This window comes from Girardinichthys multiradiatus, chromosome 9 (genome assembly GCF_021462225.1).
Source record: "Girardinichthys multiradiatus isolate DD_20200921_A chromosome 9, DD_fGirMul_XY1, whole genome shotgun sequence".
NCBI lineage: Eukaryota > Metazoa > Chordata > Actinopteri > Cyprinodontiformes > Goodeidae > Girardinichthys > Girardinichthys multiradiatus.
In genome coordinates, this window is record NC_061802.1 from 32,518,601 (window position 1) to 32,538,262 (window position 19,662).

General features: G+C 38.6%; 1 protein-coding gene across 4 annotated transcripts in view; it reads right to left on the minus strand.

The window, feature by feature from the left end:
- The window catches only part of fgf22 (fibroblast growth factor 22), a 39,086-nt gene extending 22,909 nt beyond the window's left edge, over positions 1-16,177 (minus strand). The window contains exons 1-3 of one of the 4 annotated variants that reach the window (XM_047375109.1): positions 15,833-16,177; positions 15,574-15,667; positions 14,967-15,423 (exon numbers count right to left, since the gene is read on the minus strand). In XM_047375109.1, coding sequence (XP_047231065.1) covers positions 14,967-15,339 — 373 coding nt within the window. In that variant the 5' untranslated portion in view covers positions 15,340-15,423; positions 15,574-15,667; positions 15,833-16,177. The other 3 variants (XM_047375107.1, XM_047375108.1, XM_047375106.1) reach the window with 3 other exon arrangements.
- Positions 16,178-19,662: the final 3,485 nt, after the last annotated feature.

Here is a 19,662-nt window from a genome sequence, read left to right on the forward strand (position 1 = left end):
ATCAGAATAAAGGGGGCTGCATTCATGTGCACAACAAGCTTTTTAGATTCTTATTAGTAAAAAATAAAAAAATAAAATAAAAACATGAACACTGTTTTTTCCAGTTCACTACAATGTTACTTTGTGTTGTTGTATCACATATGGTCTAAACAAACTACATACAAATTTGTGGGTGTAAAGTGACAAGATGTGAAAAATTGAATATGTTTGCAAAGCGGTCTATGTATGGCTGTGAATACAAAAAAAAAAAAAAAAAACAGGTATGCAACCTTTACAATCCAAAAAGCCATTTTTACCCTCAGTCCAGCTAAATAAAAGTGGTTAAGAGCAACAAATGTTATATGACCTTTTGTAAACAGGCACTTATAATTTTGAAAAAAAATATTTACTGTAGGAAATTTGTAGGAATCAACATTTTATTTGTATTTTTAGATTTTAAAATAAGGAAAAACATAAAAAAAACTTTAGCAAAGGATAGATGCAGTTTCTTCTATGGGATGTTGATATTTATGGAAAATTATGTAAAGAAAAACAAACATAGAGTCCAATCTAAAATCAAAAGAAAGATTTAAAGAAATATTCATTAAATATATTACAGGTACTTTTAGTATCATTCTGTTTTGGAAATTCAATGCAATTTTCCCATGAAAATACTGAAAAACGGCTAAAACCTGGATTTGTATTTAAAAATATTAGTTGGTTATTTATCATTTCACTCTAAGTTATCAAGAGCCATTGTGCAAGGTCCAGAAAGCCACTTGCAGCTCCGAAGCCTCAGGTTGCAGACCCCTAATTTATTGACTATCTATTCTTTCACAGTCATTTAATGTAAAGTATTTTTAACGAGTGGAGTGGTAGTGCTGAAACAACCGGGTAAGAATTTACAGACAAAGATCTGAGATGTGAAGTATTCCCTGAGCTGCTCTGCTATGTCACTGCTCTGTGCCACCCTCCGAGTTGTAATGAGGAGCATGGCCTCCCAGATGAGAAAATCACCCATGTAAACAGAAGCTTGCACATGTCAGCGTGCACGCAAACACACAAACATGTATTTGCCCGAACCAAGCCCATGGTAAGGTCTGGTTCATATTAGCCATCAGGGAACAAAAACGCACATCTTTTTCAGTTTAGGGTCTACTTCATGCTCCCGCAATGGCACAAGTATAAACACAGACACATGTATTCAGAATGCACAACACTCACAGTCTGTGCTCTGACATGATGCTCACATCCTGCCCATGTTCATTTAGTGAAATGGCCTCAGAGATAAAAAGCAGGTATGTCTGGGTTTGTGTAATCTTGTTCAGAAGGCTGTTGGTGCGCCAGGACTTGCATTAGACTGGCTGTTCTTTATTTCCTCTCACATATATGTTACGATGTCATTTGTTCATATTAAACATGAGGAAAGTTTCAAATTATGAGGTAAGTGTATATAATATATTCTTTGTGAGCCAAAAGAGCATATTTCAGACACTCAGTTTCCAAAGGATTTTATCCACTCTTGACTTAGTAAATGCTCATGTGCTCCTGGCACGGCACTGGCTCCAACACATGTTGATTTAGTTGAGCAACTGGTCGTTCCACACAGCCATCATGTCACTTAGTGAATTTTAGAGTCTTGATTTGTAACTGGATAATTTCTTACACAGAACTATCAATGTGTTTTTCTATGAACTGTTTCAAAAGGGTAAAGAACTTTACAAAATTACAGGACAGGGACCAGATGAGTTATTTGTCCATAAGATTCCATTAAGGGTCCAATATCAATCAACACGACAACAATCAACATACTTCTTTGTGTCAAAAAACTATGAAAAAAGTTAATCAGCACATCATAACTCTGAAAAACTTTTAACTTTGAAATCGAAATAAACTGTAACTTGATAACGGTCACCGACCTGTAACTTGCCTTTGTAGCTTTGAGAATTGAAGCTTAATTGGCTTGGCCACAAACACAAACCCCAAAACCCAGCAATGTAGCTTGTTTCAAGACTGTGTCAGTGGTAGAACATATTTGGCAAGTATTTCATTCTCTGTTTTGACCAAACTTTGCTGATCTGGTAAATTTAAGTTCAAGTAAAAACTTAATTTGTTATTATTTTCTTCAGAGTTATAGACTATATTAACCCTCTGCTAAGGTCCTTAATTAATAGCATGCTAAACTCATCAATGGAATTGTATTTATAGCAATAGTAGAACAATTTGTGCTTGTATAAACCACTGAACATTTTAAACAAGACAAACAAGTAATCTGAATATAGGTAGATAAAGAAGAGAACATTTGATTAATGCACTTAACACAACTGGGGTCTCATTTATAAAACATTGTGTAGGATCTATTCCAGGGGTCCCCAATTAAAATAGCAGGAGGTCCACTTCCTCCCTTATCCAAACACTTTGGGGTCCGAACATTTTAAATCAAGAATTTTGTTTTTACTACTGATCAACTATTCATATGCCAATGAAATCTCCTGCTGAACAGAAAAGTGCAATCCAATTTAAGAAGCAATATTTAACACACTTTGAATGACAGTCAAGCTGTGTATGTACAACGTGGTCTAATTCTGCTCTTCATGTGCTTGTTGCAGGGAGGGCAATTTGCTTAACCTTTTCCTAAGGTTGTTGTCCTTCTTTTCCATGTTAAAGTGTTTCTGCCATAGCTTCCATGCACTCTTTGATCATTTCCCAGTCAGTGAAAGGCTTTTTGTGTTTTCCAAAATCCACTGTACTCCCAGTGAACACTTGTATGCTCACTGTTGTGCTGTAAGAGACCGTATGTTTCTGTCCATTTATCATTAAATGTGTGATTGTCATAGTAAACTTTACATATTTTTTGAAGCCATTTTCTTTTACCCACTCATCTGTGCACCACCAATTCATTGTACTATCTTCAAGCGTGAGCTCCCAAGCTAGTAACCTAGCAACCCGCATAGCTTCTTCTTTGTCGTTTTCCGGCAGTTGACGTACAACGATGTTGCTCCCACCAGCTGGCTTTGAGTGTCGCTGACCTACATATCCTGTTCAAAAGTCTGACGCAGCAGCCGGCAGGAATAAAATTTTATATCTACATAGTAAATAAGAAAATGCTTTGTGGCCATACGCTCTGCAGGGCTTTAACATATTAACACGAGATGCGGCGCAAGTGAAGTAGGACACTGTTGGACAACATGCAGTAACATATAAATGTGTAAAATCAGGGTGGGTCCACGTCAATCTGGATCTGGACCTTGGTCCGCTAATCCGTGACCTCTGATTTATACTAAAAGTGTTTGTACGCCCAAAAGCCGGAAATAGCGTACGCCAAAGAAATTCAAGACCTTTAAGACCATGCGCACGCACACCTGGAAGCAGTTTCCCCTTTTATGAATCACAGCTGCACCTCAACATTTGTGTACAAGGTACTGCCTCATGTTCTGCCCTCTATACGCCCACATCCAAACATAAATGGTCAATGCAAAGCATGAATGTCAATTTGTATTTAAATGAGCCATGGTATCAATGTTATTTTATGAAAAGCAAAGTAACACGATTTCACCAAGGCAAAATGAAATAGCGGGTGAGTGAGTTGAAGAGTTGAAAAAATACATGGTTTGATAGCCACAGTGTAGAAAAATCTGATGTATCGTCATATTATCAATGTCATGCAGGTATTATTGTGCTTAGCGTTGGCTGCAAAATCCCAGACCTGTGCATAATTGAACAGAATTATGTTGTTCCTAAAAGTGGCAGATTAATTGTTGGTTATGGTAAACACATACCTGTCAGATAATTGGCGTTGGTAAGAGCCAGTTTCCAAGAACCCCAAAGTGGTTAACACCTGTAATTGAACAGGGATGACGTGGGTCAGTTTCTCCAAAACTGGACCCAGTTCACCACACAGATCCAAGAGCATTGCTCTAGGGAGTCTAAATCGGCATATTAGCCAGTGATCATCATGGGCCAGGAAATCTTCTGAAAATTCCTGAAAAGGAGTTTCCTCCTAATTCTCCCATTTGAAAGGTTTACCAGCAGTGCCAATGCATCCATCGTGCAGCATCACGCACGAGTATCTCCACGGTATTTAAATATTTACTGCAACCGGCGTTATTGCCTCACACCTTCTCACAATATAAATGTGTTAATCTCTGGGACGCATAACACTGGTAATCATCGAGGAGAGAAATGTGATGGCGAGAGAGCTTTGATGGAATGTTGTGAAGACTTTGATTTAAAATTTAAGTTGGCTTATAGGTCTTAAATGGATTTATGTGAAAGGTCCTTATGTATAGTTTTGGCTCACCAGCACAGGCATAAATAACACTGTGGTTTTAAATACTTATGATAAAGTCGATCTATCATTAAAGTTTGATATGGAGTGTAATTGAATATCTGAATGGAATTATGATGCAGTGTGGCTTCAATTGTCCACTTCTTCATTTGAGTCACTAGTTTCCCCTGTCTCCAAAACGAGCGTACATATGGGTGAGTTTGTGGGACCCCATATTTTGCTGTCAACATTGTTTTTATAGATCACAACCTTTGCGTGGAAAGTCACGTATGCCAGTTCAAGCTCAGTTTTGTGTGTAAATCACATTTATAAATGAGACCCTGCGCCTTTACATAGAAGTGGGGAGCAAAAAAGCATAATGGAAAGATGGCTGTAAGTGTTATGTTTGGGACAAAACAAACGTGTAAGAAAGAACTCTGGTCTGATAAAACCAAAATTCAACTTTCAGGCATAAATGCAAAACAACACGTGAAACAGAAAACGGACATGATGGTGGCAACACCATGCTGTGTGGATGCTTTTCTTCAGTAGATAGGTAACCTTTAAGAAGAACCAACACTATGCAATTATTTCATGTGTCAACCAAATGATTTCATCAAAGAAAATCTTTACATAAAAATCTCTTTATAATCTACATAAATAGCACAATAAAATCATGACATAAAAGCCGGGTGGAAAAAAACTATTTTCAGTAGGTTTTAAAAAATCTACAGAATCAGCACAGTGAAATTGTGGTGGTGCTCTGTTCCACAGTTTAGGGTCTGAAGGCTATGAGGACCAGAGTGTTTAGTTAAAAATTGACACTATGCTGGGATTTTATTTAGTGATTTGTTTTGATAGAGATTTAAGGAGGTAGACCTGTATGGCCAACTGCCAACAAGTGATAAACAAGAGGTGTACATTATACAGATTTGTTTCTTTTATAGGTAGTACATGGGGGTCAGACATACTCTGGCCTTCTAGGCAAAATATATCTTCTCCATTCCTCCCAAATTTTATTTAAATTGTCCATTTGAAGTCTGTTATGAAAAGTGATTCGTTCCATAATAAATATTGAATAAACTAAATTATACGAGTCATCCAGGTTTGAGGTTACAGAATTTAGCCATCTTCTAGTGATGGATTGTCATGCTGCCAAGCTCAACATGCCGAACAAACATTTAGTATTTTTATATACATCTATGGAGTACAAAGTACCAAAAAATAGTTCATCCCAATTTAAAGGTATCTGCATATTCAATATTATTTTCAATTCAATATGTTCAGGTTCCAGAAGCTTTGTATTAATGGGCATGACCAGAACAAATTAAACTGTATTACTCCCTGTACACCACATTGTCTCCAACAAGTACTTAAACCAGAATAGTGTGAACTCTGTGCTGGAATTATAAAATATCTACAGAGCCTCTTCCAGCCAAAGCGTCTCCATGTATTGGAGTACAGTGTACTGTATCTATGAATGAATCAACTCCACAGAGTTCTGTGTTTTTTTGTTCTCTACCCACTCCATGCAAATGCATCTGAATCCAGCTAAATAAAGGATCAGTCCTCCGTCCAGGGAACACAGCAGCAGAAAGGGAAATTTATATCCTGATGCTGTGATACATATGTGAGTTAAAACCCAAACACAGGATTATTTTCTTATGCTTGTACGACAGATGAAGAAGGATACTACTACTGAAATATCATGTGTTATTGTGGCTAATAACTTTCCTTTAAAAACAGGAAAGGTTCAGATACACCTGAATGCTATCTGTGGGAGTCTACTTTTATTTTATTTTATTGTCTCCTTATAGAAGTCCTTATAGTGGACCAACTTATACAGGAGGGGTAAAACAGGTGCACGGCTATTCAAAAGGCCAGGTTTAAGGCCTTATCTACTACCCCAGCATCGTCATTCTGGGGTTAAAACTGGTCTGAATGGGATTACATCAGCATATGTAACCATGTGTATTTCTACATGTCTGTAGACTTACTCCTACATGAGCATTTGAAAATTATTTCAGACATACAGGACTCAGTAAGTAAAGCTAAGTGTTTCCAACTGATCAAATTAACACTCATTTTACCAAAAAACAGTAACAATGTCCTCCTATTGAATAAAAGGTCAAACTCTCTCCTCTGTCTTCTAAGACTTAATTCTTGGTTGTGGCCAGGCTTAGAGTTATATTACTCCACTGTAATTAGCAGTGGCTCATTACACTGGTGTTTAAAGCACCTAAATCATTAAGGCAGCTGCTTTTGGAAAAGAAAGAAAGTCTGCTCATGCTTACATGGCTTGTTTTTTCTGACCCAATTCAAAGATTTAGACCTCTTTTTCTGTTCCACACTTTAATAACTGACATTCACGTTATAGTGTGCATTAGAAGTTATTGTCTGCTTCTTGAAAACTTTTAGAACATCAGTGCAAACATCTTTGATCAATAGCTATAGAGTCTGAGTAGCTGGGTTCTGGCACTGTTAAGTCTTTGTAGTGACTTCACGCCTACAGGTTATCCATGGCTATGTGTAATGTTATAAAGAAATTAGCTGCCGGAGCCAGTTTTTGCCTCTATAAACCTGCTGATAAACCCATTAAATTCAAGAGAGGAGCCAGAGCCACGCTTGCTAAAGGTTGTTAGCTACTAATTGCTACATTTTGTGAACCCATTCAGGATATAGAACCCAGTTGGCACTGATCTGGGATCTTTGGCTAATTAGGCTGACATTGACACTCTTGTCCTGCAAAGTTCCCAGGAAAGTGATAGCGCATGCATTTGTGCAAAGGATTTTGCATTCCTGTTCAGCAAGCATGCATGTGTAACTAAAGTTTAACACAATTTTCAGGTTCAACAATGAACAAGTGTCGGTTTAATCTTTTACAAGATGTAGGGAATTTGGAGGTTTAATTAAAGCATAATTTGTACAATTGTACTACTCTGCTTGCATCTGAAATGTTCACAACTGCCCTCACATTTGAAACAGCCCGGAGGAAAAAAAAATGAGTAACGGGAAAGGCTCCAGCACTCTAGCATTCTAGCCTTTAATTTCCACCTCAATGCAGAGCAGTGCATGCCCCAGTCCTCCATCTGGCCTCATTAACATGCATATTCTCCTTATTCAAAACACCAAAGCACTTTTTTTAAGCCAGGTGCTTTCCTCCTTAGCTCTGGGACTGTTGTACGTAAAGCACAGAGCTTCACCAGCATTAACACAGAGTTAAAGCAAAGCTAATAAAAAGGCCATACCGCAGTAAACCTCCAGAAAAAAATTGACTCTTTGAAAACATTTGATGTCCCAAAATAGGGACAGTTGCCATGTAGAAACTAGTGGAGCCCCACTATGGCAAGCCAACAACACCTAACTTTTGAGAATGACCACAAAAGTACAGCCATGGTTTCAACAAAATTTAAATTGTTGTACATTCATTCATACCATTTCTAGAATTTAAAGCCTTTTCAATGAGTTGTCAGAGAAATTGCTGCAGTGACTGGAGTATTTTCCAACTGTCAGGAGCATAGAGTAAAGCAGTGCTGCCCCTTCCCCTACCTGTTGCTGTGCACTGTAGATCAGCTGTCTGAATCAAGATTTTCTGAATCAAGGCTATAAAATATTACAATACAATACAAGAAAACCCATTACTCTTATAGGGTAGGGCTCTTTTAACAGTACAGTTGACAAGTAACAAGTATATTAAGCAGACCACTGCAGCCTTGCTACCAGACCAGATAGCTTGACTAAATACTAACCAGCTACGATTAACTTGTTTTATGTGTGTAACTCTATAAAATCAAATGGAAAGAAATGTATAACATTATGTCCACTAAGCATTTAAAAACTATATTTAGTGGATGTTTATTCTATTCTGCAATCTTGTTTAAGTCTTTGCATCAAAATGACAATAACTCATTTAATCATGATAATACGTTTTTTATGTGCTGTGGAAATAGTTATACTGTATGTACAATGTACAATACATTTTTAACTCAGATTTATTATCTCCTAAGAATCTTATAAAGTGAGATAAGGGGTCTGAATAAGTTACACTAACAGTAAATTGAATTATCCCTTGTAAAATCAGGACATGGATCCAGTACCTGATTGAAATACATTTTATTCTTCTGCACAAACCCTGTGCAAGGCAAAAAAAAAAGATTATAGTCAATTTGTTTTCCTTCTTCTACCATTTAAGTAGATTGCTTTACTTTCCAACCTCCTTGAGTCAAAGCTGGGTAGAGCCACGCATTTGCAAATCTTCTCCCTTATTTGAGGCTCAGATTCACATCAGTCTCTATTTTTTTTGATGGACAGCTTCCCCCATCGACAACAGGGTTAAAACATTTCCACAACACATTTCAGTGCGGTAGTGGTTTTTCCTTCGGGTTTCGTTCCAAGTCAAACATGCTCAAGAACACAAAAAACCTGTGCTTCTAACAGGAACACGTTGCACATCACGGGAATGTCGGTAAATAAAACTCACCCCAACTGTGAGAGTTGCACAGCTGTAGAGACAGAACAGAGCTAAAGTAAATCAACCTCCGTTTTATGGGGACAGCAAAGCCTGCCCAAAGTTCAATGAGGGCCAGGGCAGAATTTCCTTTTGAGGCCCATGTTTTCATTTTCTGTATTTAATTTTCACAGCTTTTTATAAAGCTTTCTTAAGGTCAGAATATTACATAGAGGTTTATAGGTTAAAATGACGAAACTAGATAGTAGTTTACCTTTTCCATGCTAATGAATTGATGCAATTTTTGGCTCTGATCATAGTCTTTTTCAAGATATTTTTGCAGCACTAATGGCCTTTGTTTTTCATAACCTTAAGAATTAAGAAAAGACATGAAAAGTAACAATATCTAAGACAGTAAAAATTTAACTATTTCAAAACTTTTAAGCCTAATTAGGAGAAATACAATGTGTTTATAGATTAAAAGTGATATTATTTTTGTTTCTTTTTGGGTAATAGGGGTCAAACTTAATGTTGCATTTCTACAGCAACCACAAGGAACACTATTATTTTTTTCTAGCACAAACATAAGCAGAATTTCTTTAAATCCAATTAATTGGATTTCAATTGTCACTTGGAAAATTTACATTTGAAACCAGATATTTGCATATTCTGTATAAAATTATACATAAGCCTATTTGTTTTCTTCAGTCTGACATTATATCAGACTACACTTTTTTCTGTCTTTGGTCAGTTGGGATTACAACAAATATTTCCATTTGCTAAATGCAACTATAATAAAAGAGAGAATTTACACGTTTTAAACAAATTCAAAGGTTTACATAACATAGCATTTCATTGAGCATTGACTATGAGAATTGGGTCAAACACTTTGGCCCAAGTCCTTCTAGAAGCTTCTAACAATTATTTACTGGGATTTTAAACTGGGATTTTAACCCATTCATCCTGCCAAAACTGGTGTAACTAAGTATGGTTCGTGGGTTGCTTTGCTTGTACACACATCTTCAGCTCTGCCCACACTGGGATTTATATAAGGATGTTTGATGGTCACTTCAAAATCTTGACTTTGTTGTCTTTAAACCACTTCATTAATAATCTATATACATGTCTAGGGTCCATTTGAAAGATCTTATTGTCTCCAAGCTTTAATTTCCTGGCCTATTTTACAGTTCCTTTTTTTGGTTTTGGAGTAATGTCTTCTTCTTACATGTTTCAGCCAGCATCTACACAAGGTTTTTGCTTTTTTTCTGTGGTTAATCCATACATTTCGGACCTTCAGCCCTGGGATGCACAACCCATCTCCTTCATCATCTCTATGATAGTTAAATATTCCCATGGTGTTTATTCTTGCACATACAATAATCGTAAAATAAGTACTGAACAAGTCAACGTTTTTCTCAGTACACATATTTGGAATATTTCTGTTGAAGTAAAATTCGCTTTAGACGTCACTAACACCCTAATTAATCCACAAACAGAAGGAATTCAAAACTAATTTGTCCATAATATAAATTATGTGTAATGAAGTGGAACAGTACAGGGAATAAGTATTGAATTTTTAAAAAAATGACCTGCAAAGAAAGCCAAGAAATCAGCTGAAATCTTCAGTATCTGGAAAGCGATTCTGCTGCTACGTGCAAATCAGTATCAGGTGGTTTCATATAACCCGATTACCAGGTTTCTCAATGTCAAAACATTGCACAGAGCAGTATAACTGGTAAAATCAAAGATACTCTCACAAGTAAATACTTACTGTTGCAAAACATACTAATTGCAATGATTACTGCTGCATTTCTGAAATTAGAATCCGGAAGTGGAAAGAATACATTTAACTGTAAACCAGGCATGGCCAGACACCCCCTAAGAATTCTGTCTTAATCCAAAGAGCTGTTCAAGAGTCAAGGAGCACTGACAAAAAGCTTCAGAAGGACTTTTAAAAAGCAGGTACAGTCATCTTATGAAAACAATAAGTAATGTACTCACAATGGCCTCCATGTAAGATTAAAAAGCATATTGATGCTTACTTAAAGTTTAATTTAGAAGATTCGGACAAATACTGGGAGAATATAGTCTTGCCAGATGAGGCCAAAGATGAAACCTCTGCATGTCGGTGCACACACGTTTGGAGGATGAATGTTTTTGCAATTAGCTCAAAAACGGCAAACCAAAAGTGAAGTTTGCAGGTGGGATCATCATGGTTTGGGCTGTCTCACAGGATATGGTACTGGCAAACTTTACATAACTGAAGGAAAGATGAATGGAGAAATGTAACTGGACATTTTTGATAAGAATCTGAAAATGAAACAAGTTTAGATATCCAGCCAGGAAAATAATCCCAAACACAGTCAAGGAAACTGAAAGGACAGAAAGGAGTGCATTGAAAGGGCCCCCAGAATCTTCTAGATTTGAACACAGTTTGTGTGGAAGAATGAGTCAAAATCACATCTGAGCAATACACGTGACTAGTTCCTCTATATAGGAGAGGTCTTGAAGATGAAGAGAACCTTGGTCCAGCCCTGGATGGGTAGGCCTATTTCTTAAGAGTGAAATGCTTTTGATGTAACTAGCGTTTCACTGCCAAATGCAACACTCCATCCTTTCAGATGTGATTAAAAACAATTATGCAAAGAGAAAAGTGAAGACCAATGAAACAAATCAGAAATAAAAGAATGATCAAAAAAATAAACCAGAGTTTGAGTTATATAATTTTGTCTCTCAGTGGAACTTGACTCAACATTTGCTGTTGTAATGAAACATTTGCTGGGCGTGCCAGTACAGCTGTTGTGTTGCAGCTCAGTCTAATTAGCAGCCTGTGACCGATGACCCTGGACAGGATATGATGTGTACCTGCCTCTGCTGCTTTTCTAAACACTTGGGTGTGTTTTTCCCCTTTTTCGTCTTAGCCATAGGTTAAAAGAAAACATTCTGAAGTCCTCCACTTTGGCCCCTGAAACAACTGTACTTTGTGCCCTCTGAAGGTCTATTTATAGTCACTTGTATGATGAAGTAGTTTATGATAATGTGTACTATGACCTATATTAGCCCTTTTTGATTTTTATCTAATTGGATTTATTAACAAACACTGTACAATAAATAAATTTCCAACTGGCCTGATTCTGATAAGAAACATCAGAAATGGCTATCTGAGGAGTTAGTGTTTGCAATTTAGTGTGTGATTGTGTACATTTCCACATGTGTGCTCTCAAGGCAGAACATTTTTCTTGGAACACTTTGGAGATTTTACAAATGTTAGCCTGTCCTCTCTGTTTTTTTGCCACAGTGCTGAAATGTCATCACTTTGCAAGAAGAGTTTCCAGACTCTCTCTGTCCCTGCTTTGAGGAGATTCTTTGAAAGACTATTGAACCACTTAAATGCAAAACTAATACAACCATGCACACATTTTCTGCTGGAATCAAACTGAAGAGCAATAGACAAAAACAGACTTCTGCGCCAAACAAGTTTTGCATTTCCCTTTAACGGTGCCCAAGGCTTTAATCCCTCCATCCATCCATCTAAGTCCGCCTTTCTAGCCTCTCGCCTCTTCGCTCAGCTGTTCCATGCCCCTGCTCCAGTGGGATTGATACAATATTTTCCACCCTCAATTAGCAGAGAGCCTGTTGACTAATTCCGACTGTTTTTGCACCTGAGAGGGTGCAGGGAGTAAGAGCTGGAAAAACTGAGTGGGGTGGAGGTGAGAGGCTGTGTCGACAAGAATGCGAGGGCAAGCTAAAGACTTCTAAGCTGCGACACTTGAATCTGTAGTGGGTTTGAAAGCCTGCCTATCTGTCTCAAACCAGATCTGTCTCATTGAGAGGCACAACCACAGACTAACCCTAAGATCCATTTTGGTGAATTCCAAGCAAAGCCTACATGACCACTTGTTTGGCACGGTGCCCCGCTCATGGTGTAACTACACACCCTAACTCTGTGTGAGCACAGCAAAATCTGTTCTTTCCAATGAAGGAAATGAAAGGATGATGGATAAAGTGTATAAGAACATTACATGTAAGCAGACAAGAGTTCTTGTTGACTACAACCTCATAAATGTAAAGGATTTTTGGATGAAAACTGTGAACTGTGAAAATCTGGACCACCTTTCTTATTTTCTCTTAAGTTTGACAAATGTCTTCCATCTCCCAGGACAGACTATTTTCAAACTATCAAATTTATTTAAGTCAAGTTGAATCATTTCCTATGGTAGCTGACATAAGTTGACTTTGATGAAAGAACAATGTCACAATTTCTTCCAAAATTATGACATGTATAATTAATCTTAGCTTGAGTTTATGCAATTATCAGTGGTTTTTCAAGCCAGATGACTGCTTCTGACAGGATAACAAATCTCTGCCAGTCTGCTCAGAGAAACAGTGGAGGCAGACTGACTGGCCCGTCAGCTCGACCCAGCAGCTGCTCTTCCCCCAGTAGCTGAATGGAAAAAGCCTGACTCACCTACTTGTATAAAAAGGTAATAACGACCAAATACATAAATATTACAGTCAAAGGCTAAACATGTCTCTAAGGGCTATCCAGTCATTCAGTCAGCCAGTGACTAATGGAGAGGGAGGTCAGATCATGGCCAGTTTTTGTTCATCTGGCTTTGTCCAGCTTTTAACAGACTTTCATGGGCTGTCTACAGAGGAACAACTTCTTGCATAATTAAGCTCTTTACAAAAGTTGCTAAACTAGAGACTGTGGATGGTTGCTGGTCGTCTCACTACCATACCATTTCATACTTTTGCGATTTTGGTTGTTTCCTTTCTAACTGCTATGGGTACAAAGTGTACCTGTTTATAGTCTCATGTGGTTATGTATCTCCCATAAATATAATTAATCAGCAAGAAGTTATTTGGTTTGATCAGTGGTAATTATCTCTCATATTTTATGAGTCATCAGGTCTATCGACAGATCACTAACACAAATAATGGAAGCAGGGTGTGATATAAAGTCTTAAGAAAATTATAAAACATTATATATTATAAATTAAACTTGAGCATGGCCTTGATTGTCCACATATTTCCTCAAATATACTGAAGTACCAAGGTAAATAAACTAATAAACATTGAAGCAACATAGAAAAAGGAAGTCACAAACTGGCAAAGGTGCAAACTGGCCTGGAGCCATGATGTATAGACCATGTTGCATCCTTGCATATATATTAGAAAACATATTCAGAGAAAAGCAAACAATATCTCCAAGGACTATCTTGTCTTTGAGTCAGTCTGTGACTAATTTAGAGGGATGTCAGATCCTGGCCAATTTTACTTTTTCTAGCTTTGAATAGTTTCCAGCAGACAGGCGTTGATTGGATGTTATGAACAAGCCATGCCACCAGATGGGTGTTTGGTACCATTTTAAAATCAAATGATCTAAGGCAATTTTTTAAAGACTAATCACATGGTTAAGTGAGTTTAGATATTGTTTGCCAGAAAATCAGAATTACAATCAATAGAAACTGGGTGTAACATAATGTCTTTAGGAATCAGAATATACAGAATATACTTATAGTAAAGCTTGTGTCAGATTTTAGCATTACACTGATTGTTTAGCTCCCAGTTCACTTAAAATATCGAATTATTAAAATAAATAAACTGACACATACATTGCTACTGAATGGCATGTATATTGATAGAAAAAAATGTAAGTAGTAAGGGATAAAATGACAGGATACAAAAAGGGAGGAGAAACTGGTGAAGATGTCAACCGACGTTTACTAAGTTGCCCTTTTTGCGCAGATAAAGCTGCAGATTACATTTGCTGATTTGCAGTGTTTCAAAGCATGAGCTGTTCCTTGTGGGATGCTTGGGGTTGCACTATGTTAATTTAGGGGAGATTTTCATGCAATAGCCAACCTACATGCACAAATCCGCATGTTTACCAAGAGGATAACTTGTGAAATACACCATCTAACCTGCTGTGGTTTACACCTGCTTACTTAAGGCCTGATGCACTTTCACCATACTTTCGACAAGTTAATTGCCAGTGATACTGAGACATTTTTCCAACCCTAATGTATAACACCAACTGATGGTCAATGTCTTTCTTCAGCGTCTGCTCTCCCATTAGGCCACTTTGACACAAGGGTATTCCCTTCCTACTTAGCAACGCCTCTCTCGTGATCCAAACACAACTAATATAGCTCACTGGTGATATAATCTTTGGAGATTCCCATGAACTATTAAAATCAAATAGATAACAAAGTTCAGTCATAAAAGTATAGGATATAACAACATTGCAGATGCAAAACAGCTACTTACTGTCAGCATAGTTTTTTCGCCGGGTGCCATCCACTTTTCCTGTTTTGTCAATGCAGAGGAAAAACTTGTTGGCAGAATAAAGCCGCCGCAGTCTGACGTCACCTTCTAGGTGATTGTAACTGCGCGTGTGCCTTTCCAAAGTCCATGAACAGTTGGTTCCGCTCCCCAGTCCCTGAAGAGGTTCATGGCCTGTTCGAGGGGGACAGGCCCCTGTGGACCTGCCAGCGGTGACCAAAAGCAGGGTGAGGCATATCAGGGTAAAGGAGGATGCATTGGGCAAGGGGATGAATATCCCAGTGGAGGCCGCAGCAGTGGTGGTTCTGAGGGTAAGCCTAGGGTAAAGATGAGCTGAGGATGATGTCCATCTGCACATGGTGGGTCAGGCTCCCAAGGTGCACCTTGTGCAAGCTGTAGGCATGCTGGTGATCAAGAGGTGTCAGTTTGGAGGGTGGGAGTCCTGGAGAGAGAAGGGAGGGGAATGGCAATCACAGCAAATCCTCTCGATGTCACTGATAGTCAGTCTCCACTTTTGGTTGAAAGCAGGCAGTTCTTATGGAATCAAAACTCTCAATGTCCCTCTGGTTGTCATCTTTGGTTTTGGACTCACTTGTTCTGCTCCTTGCATGAAGTCCACTTTCTTAAGTCCATCCTTGATACTGCTCCTTCTTGCTCCTCCCTGGACAGAAGTCTTCTTCACTGGTCTGTAAATAAAGTCCTAGGATGTTTAAGGATAAACATGTGTGTAATATTTGGTAGTTTAGTCCAAATGGATGAGTGTATGTATTTATGTGTGTGTGTGTGTGTGTGTGTGTGTGTGTGTGTGTGTGAGTGCAGGTGTGTGTGTGTGTGTGTGTGTGTGTGTGCACCTTGCGATGCTCTGCTCTTTCCAGCTGGATAAAAACAAGTTGCCTGTCTGAGGTGCTGACCCGTGGCTGAGAGAGAGTTGAATGAGAGTTGCTGGTGACTGACTCTGTGTGTGTGTGTGTGTGTGTGTGGGGGGGTGTGTGGGTGTGAGATACTGAGAGAAACAGAGAGGCAGCAAGTGTGGGAGGGATCGAACCAGTGTAAATCTGCCACAGTGAGAGAGAGAGGCAGCAAGTGTGTGTGTGTCAGAGTGAGCAGCAGCCAGCAAGTGTGTGTAAGACCTAGCCCAGGGCAGCAAAGCAGTAAGCTACCGGCCTCATGCTCTGCTGTGTGCAGTCAGTCAGTCATCTCCCTTGTGCCGGCACTGGCTGAGTCGTCCTGCATTTTATCCTGGGCAGGGCCAGCGTCTAGGGGGCTGAAAGGAGAAGGGGTGGGGGGATGGGGGGCATCATTCATCGCAATTTTCAAACAAATGAGAAAGTTTGCACCAAGTACCGTCCCCTTTTTGTAGTCATCTCTCAAAGGAGTTTGCTCTGTGAGAAACAAGTATTTTGCTCTTTCATGGTCACGGACACCTGGAAAAACTTAGAAAACCTCAGTTTCATCCTATGACCTCTGCTGTCTCTCCTTGATGTGAGGCATTATGAAGCAAATCAGCTCCATTACTGTCTTGTAACAGACCCTAAACCAGGTAGGAGGCAGCGTTTTTGACACATTCCGTCTCATTTCTTCTCTTTAGGCACATGGGGCAAATTAAGGGAAGGCTTTGCTTTTTTTTTTTTAGAGTGGCTGCTGGTTTAAATCATCAAGCAGTCAGAGACACAGAGCAGGTTGCCTGTTGCAGGTTGAAGTGTTAGCAGAGCAATTCCAGAGGATGCCTGAGACACTTTGGTCACCTCTGTTAATATTTCAATGAAACACCCTCTCTGATCTTTGCTGTTTAATTTAGCAGAGCAGGACAAAAATGAAGAACACATTTTTTGTGACTTTTTGCGCTCTTGTCTTTTTTTACAAGCTGTGTAATGATCCTGATTAGGCCAAAGCAGTAATGCACCGCGAGCCTGTTTAATTATGTCAACCTTTATATTATCTTTTAAGAAAGTGAAAATAAAAAATAACTATAAGTTCAACAAAGAATATAACAGGTTTGCTTCCTTTGTTTAGAGTGAAAAGAAAGTTTTGTTTCCAATTTCCTTTGTCATACAGCTAATTGCTAAGTTAAAAATAAACATACAATGTACACAGAAGACACAAAGAACACAGAAGAAAAGATGCAAAACTTCTTTGGTGAGCTTGTGAATCATTTCTTTTAATAGGGGGCTTGTTTCAAATACAAGTACCACTGTTGGGCCCATTTGTCCAGCAGTAGAAGTGTTTTTGAGAACTCCATGCATAAAGACTGTGGCAGCTAATTGCCTAGTTAACAATAAATATACAATGTACACAGAAGCAACAAAGAACACAGAAGAAAAGATGCAAAACTTATTTGGTGAGCTTGTGAATCATCTTTTTAATAGGGAGCTTGTTTCAAATACCAAGTACCACCTTTGGGCCCATTTGTCCAGCAGTAGAAGTGTTTTTGAGAACTTCATGCATAAAGAGTGTGACAGCAGCTTTACACTCCTTAAGCCTTTTAACCACTTCCAGAGACCTGCTGCTGTCCCCTCTACCCTGCATTTAAACTTTAACCATCCGTAAAAACACAGGCCAGAGAAAGAGGCCAGTCACTTGTTTTCTTAAAGATTCAACTTTCATCTTCATCATCTTTCATCAAGTTTTTTCAACTTATGATTGTTTAACCCTATTTACAGTACTGTGAAAACATATTTGCCCCCTTACAGATTTATTCTGTCTTTGCCTTTTAGTCACACTTAAATGTTTTAGATCATCATCCAAATTTGAATATCAAAGGTAACCTGAGTAAATAAAGGAAGCAGTTTTTAAATAATGACTTTATTTATTATGGGATAAAGGCCAACCTGGCCTTTATGTGAAAAAGTAATTTCCCCCCTTGTTATCTCATGAATTGAATTTGATTAGCCACATCTTTTGGAAACCTGGTAAATAGAACCAGTCTGACACACAAAGAATGCTCAAAGATCTCAAAAAGCAAGACTCTATGTCCATTAAGTGTCAGCTAGTTTTTATCTTATTAGTTCATTTCTTTGTACTTAGTTTCTTGGTATGTGTTCTGTTTGCTGTTTATACTAGTTTATTTCCTTTTAGGTTGGTATTTGTCTTTCTCCCAGTTTTAGTGTTTCATTGCTCAAGTTCTCTGTGTTAATTAGTCTCCCTTACCCAAACTTACCTTGCTCCACATATCCCCTGACTGACACATACAGGGGTTGGACAATGAAACTGAAACACCTGTCATTTTAGTGTGGGAGGTTTCATGGCTAAATTGGACCAGCCTAGTAGCCAGTCTTCATTGATTGCACATTGCACCAGTAAGAGCAGAGTGTGAAGGTTCAATTAGCAGGGTAAGAGCACAGTTTTGCTCAAAATATTGAAATGCAAACAACATTATGAGTGACATACCAGAGTTCAAAAGAGGACAAATTGTTGGTGCACGTCTTGCTGGCGCATCTGTGACCAAGACAGCAAGTCTTTGTGATGTATCAAGAGCCACGGTATCCAGGGTAATGTCAGCATACCACCAAGAAGGACGAACCACATCCAACAGGATTAACTGTGTACGCAAGAGGAAGCTGTCTAAAAGGGATGTTCGGGTGCTAACCTGGATTGTATTCAAAAAACATAAAACCACGGCTGCCCAAATCACGGCAGAACTAAATGTGCACCTCAACTCTCTTGTTTCCACCAGAACTGTCCGCCGGGAGCTCCACAGGGTCAATATACACGGCCGGGCTGCTATAGCCAAACCTTTGGTCACTCATGCCAATGCCAAAGCGCATATTTAGTCAATGACATGTACACACAACAGTATATATTTGATCACTCATTTTTTGACATTTTAGGGGAAGCTGAGCTTCCCTTTCAGTCTTAGAGCAATCGCCACTGTTGGATTCTTCTCTTCCACTTTCATGTAACCCATTACCATGCCTTTTTTTCCTATGCTGTTCTGCTTGTTGCTCTGTCCAAATCCACAAAAGGAGAAAACATGGAACAGTGGTGAATGTTGCCAGGAGTAACAGGCCTACCAAAATTACTATAATAACATAAAATGACCCATCAGAGGTCACAACAGAAACCAGAGCAAGCTCTGCAGATCTAAAGCACTGTAGACTTCACTTTCATCAGTGTTCATGATTCAAAAACAAGGAAGAGACTATGCAACAATTGGAGCCTCAAGGCCTAAACTAATGCTGACTGACAAGAACACAAGGGCCAGTGTCACAAAAAAAGATTATCATGACGATGACCATTACCTGTTCCATTACATCTGATTTAAAACAAACACATCGTTTAAGAAAAAGATCATCATTCTAACAGCTAAACATATTGGTGGTAGTGGAATAGTCTGGATTTGCTTTGCTGCTCTGGTACCAGGACCATTTGCTGCTCTGTCTTTACAAAATCCTAAAGGAGAATGTCCATACATCAGTTTATGATCTTAAGCTTATGGGAGCAAGTCAGCTTGACTACATCTGGTAGTGCCTGATGCAGCCTTTAAAGGTCGATTATGCCTTAATTTTTCCAGTTGTTGAAGACACTTCTCCCAATTGAGACACTTCTCCCAATTATTACAGCCCTGTTGACCCAGTTCACAAACATCATGTTTCCTTAGCCCCAATATTATTATATTTTAGTCGAAATCTAAACAACAAACTTGGTAATTATTCTGCTACAAATCATTGGTGCCAACTATTCA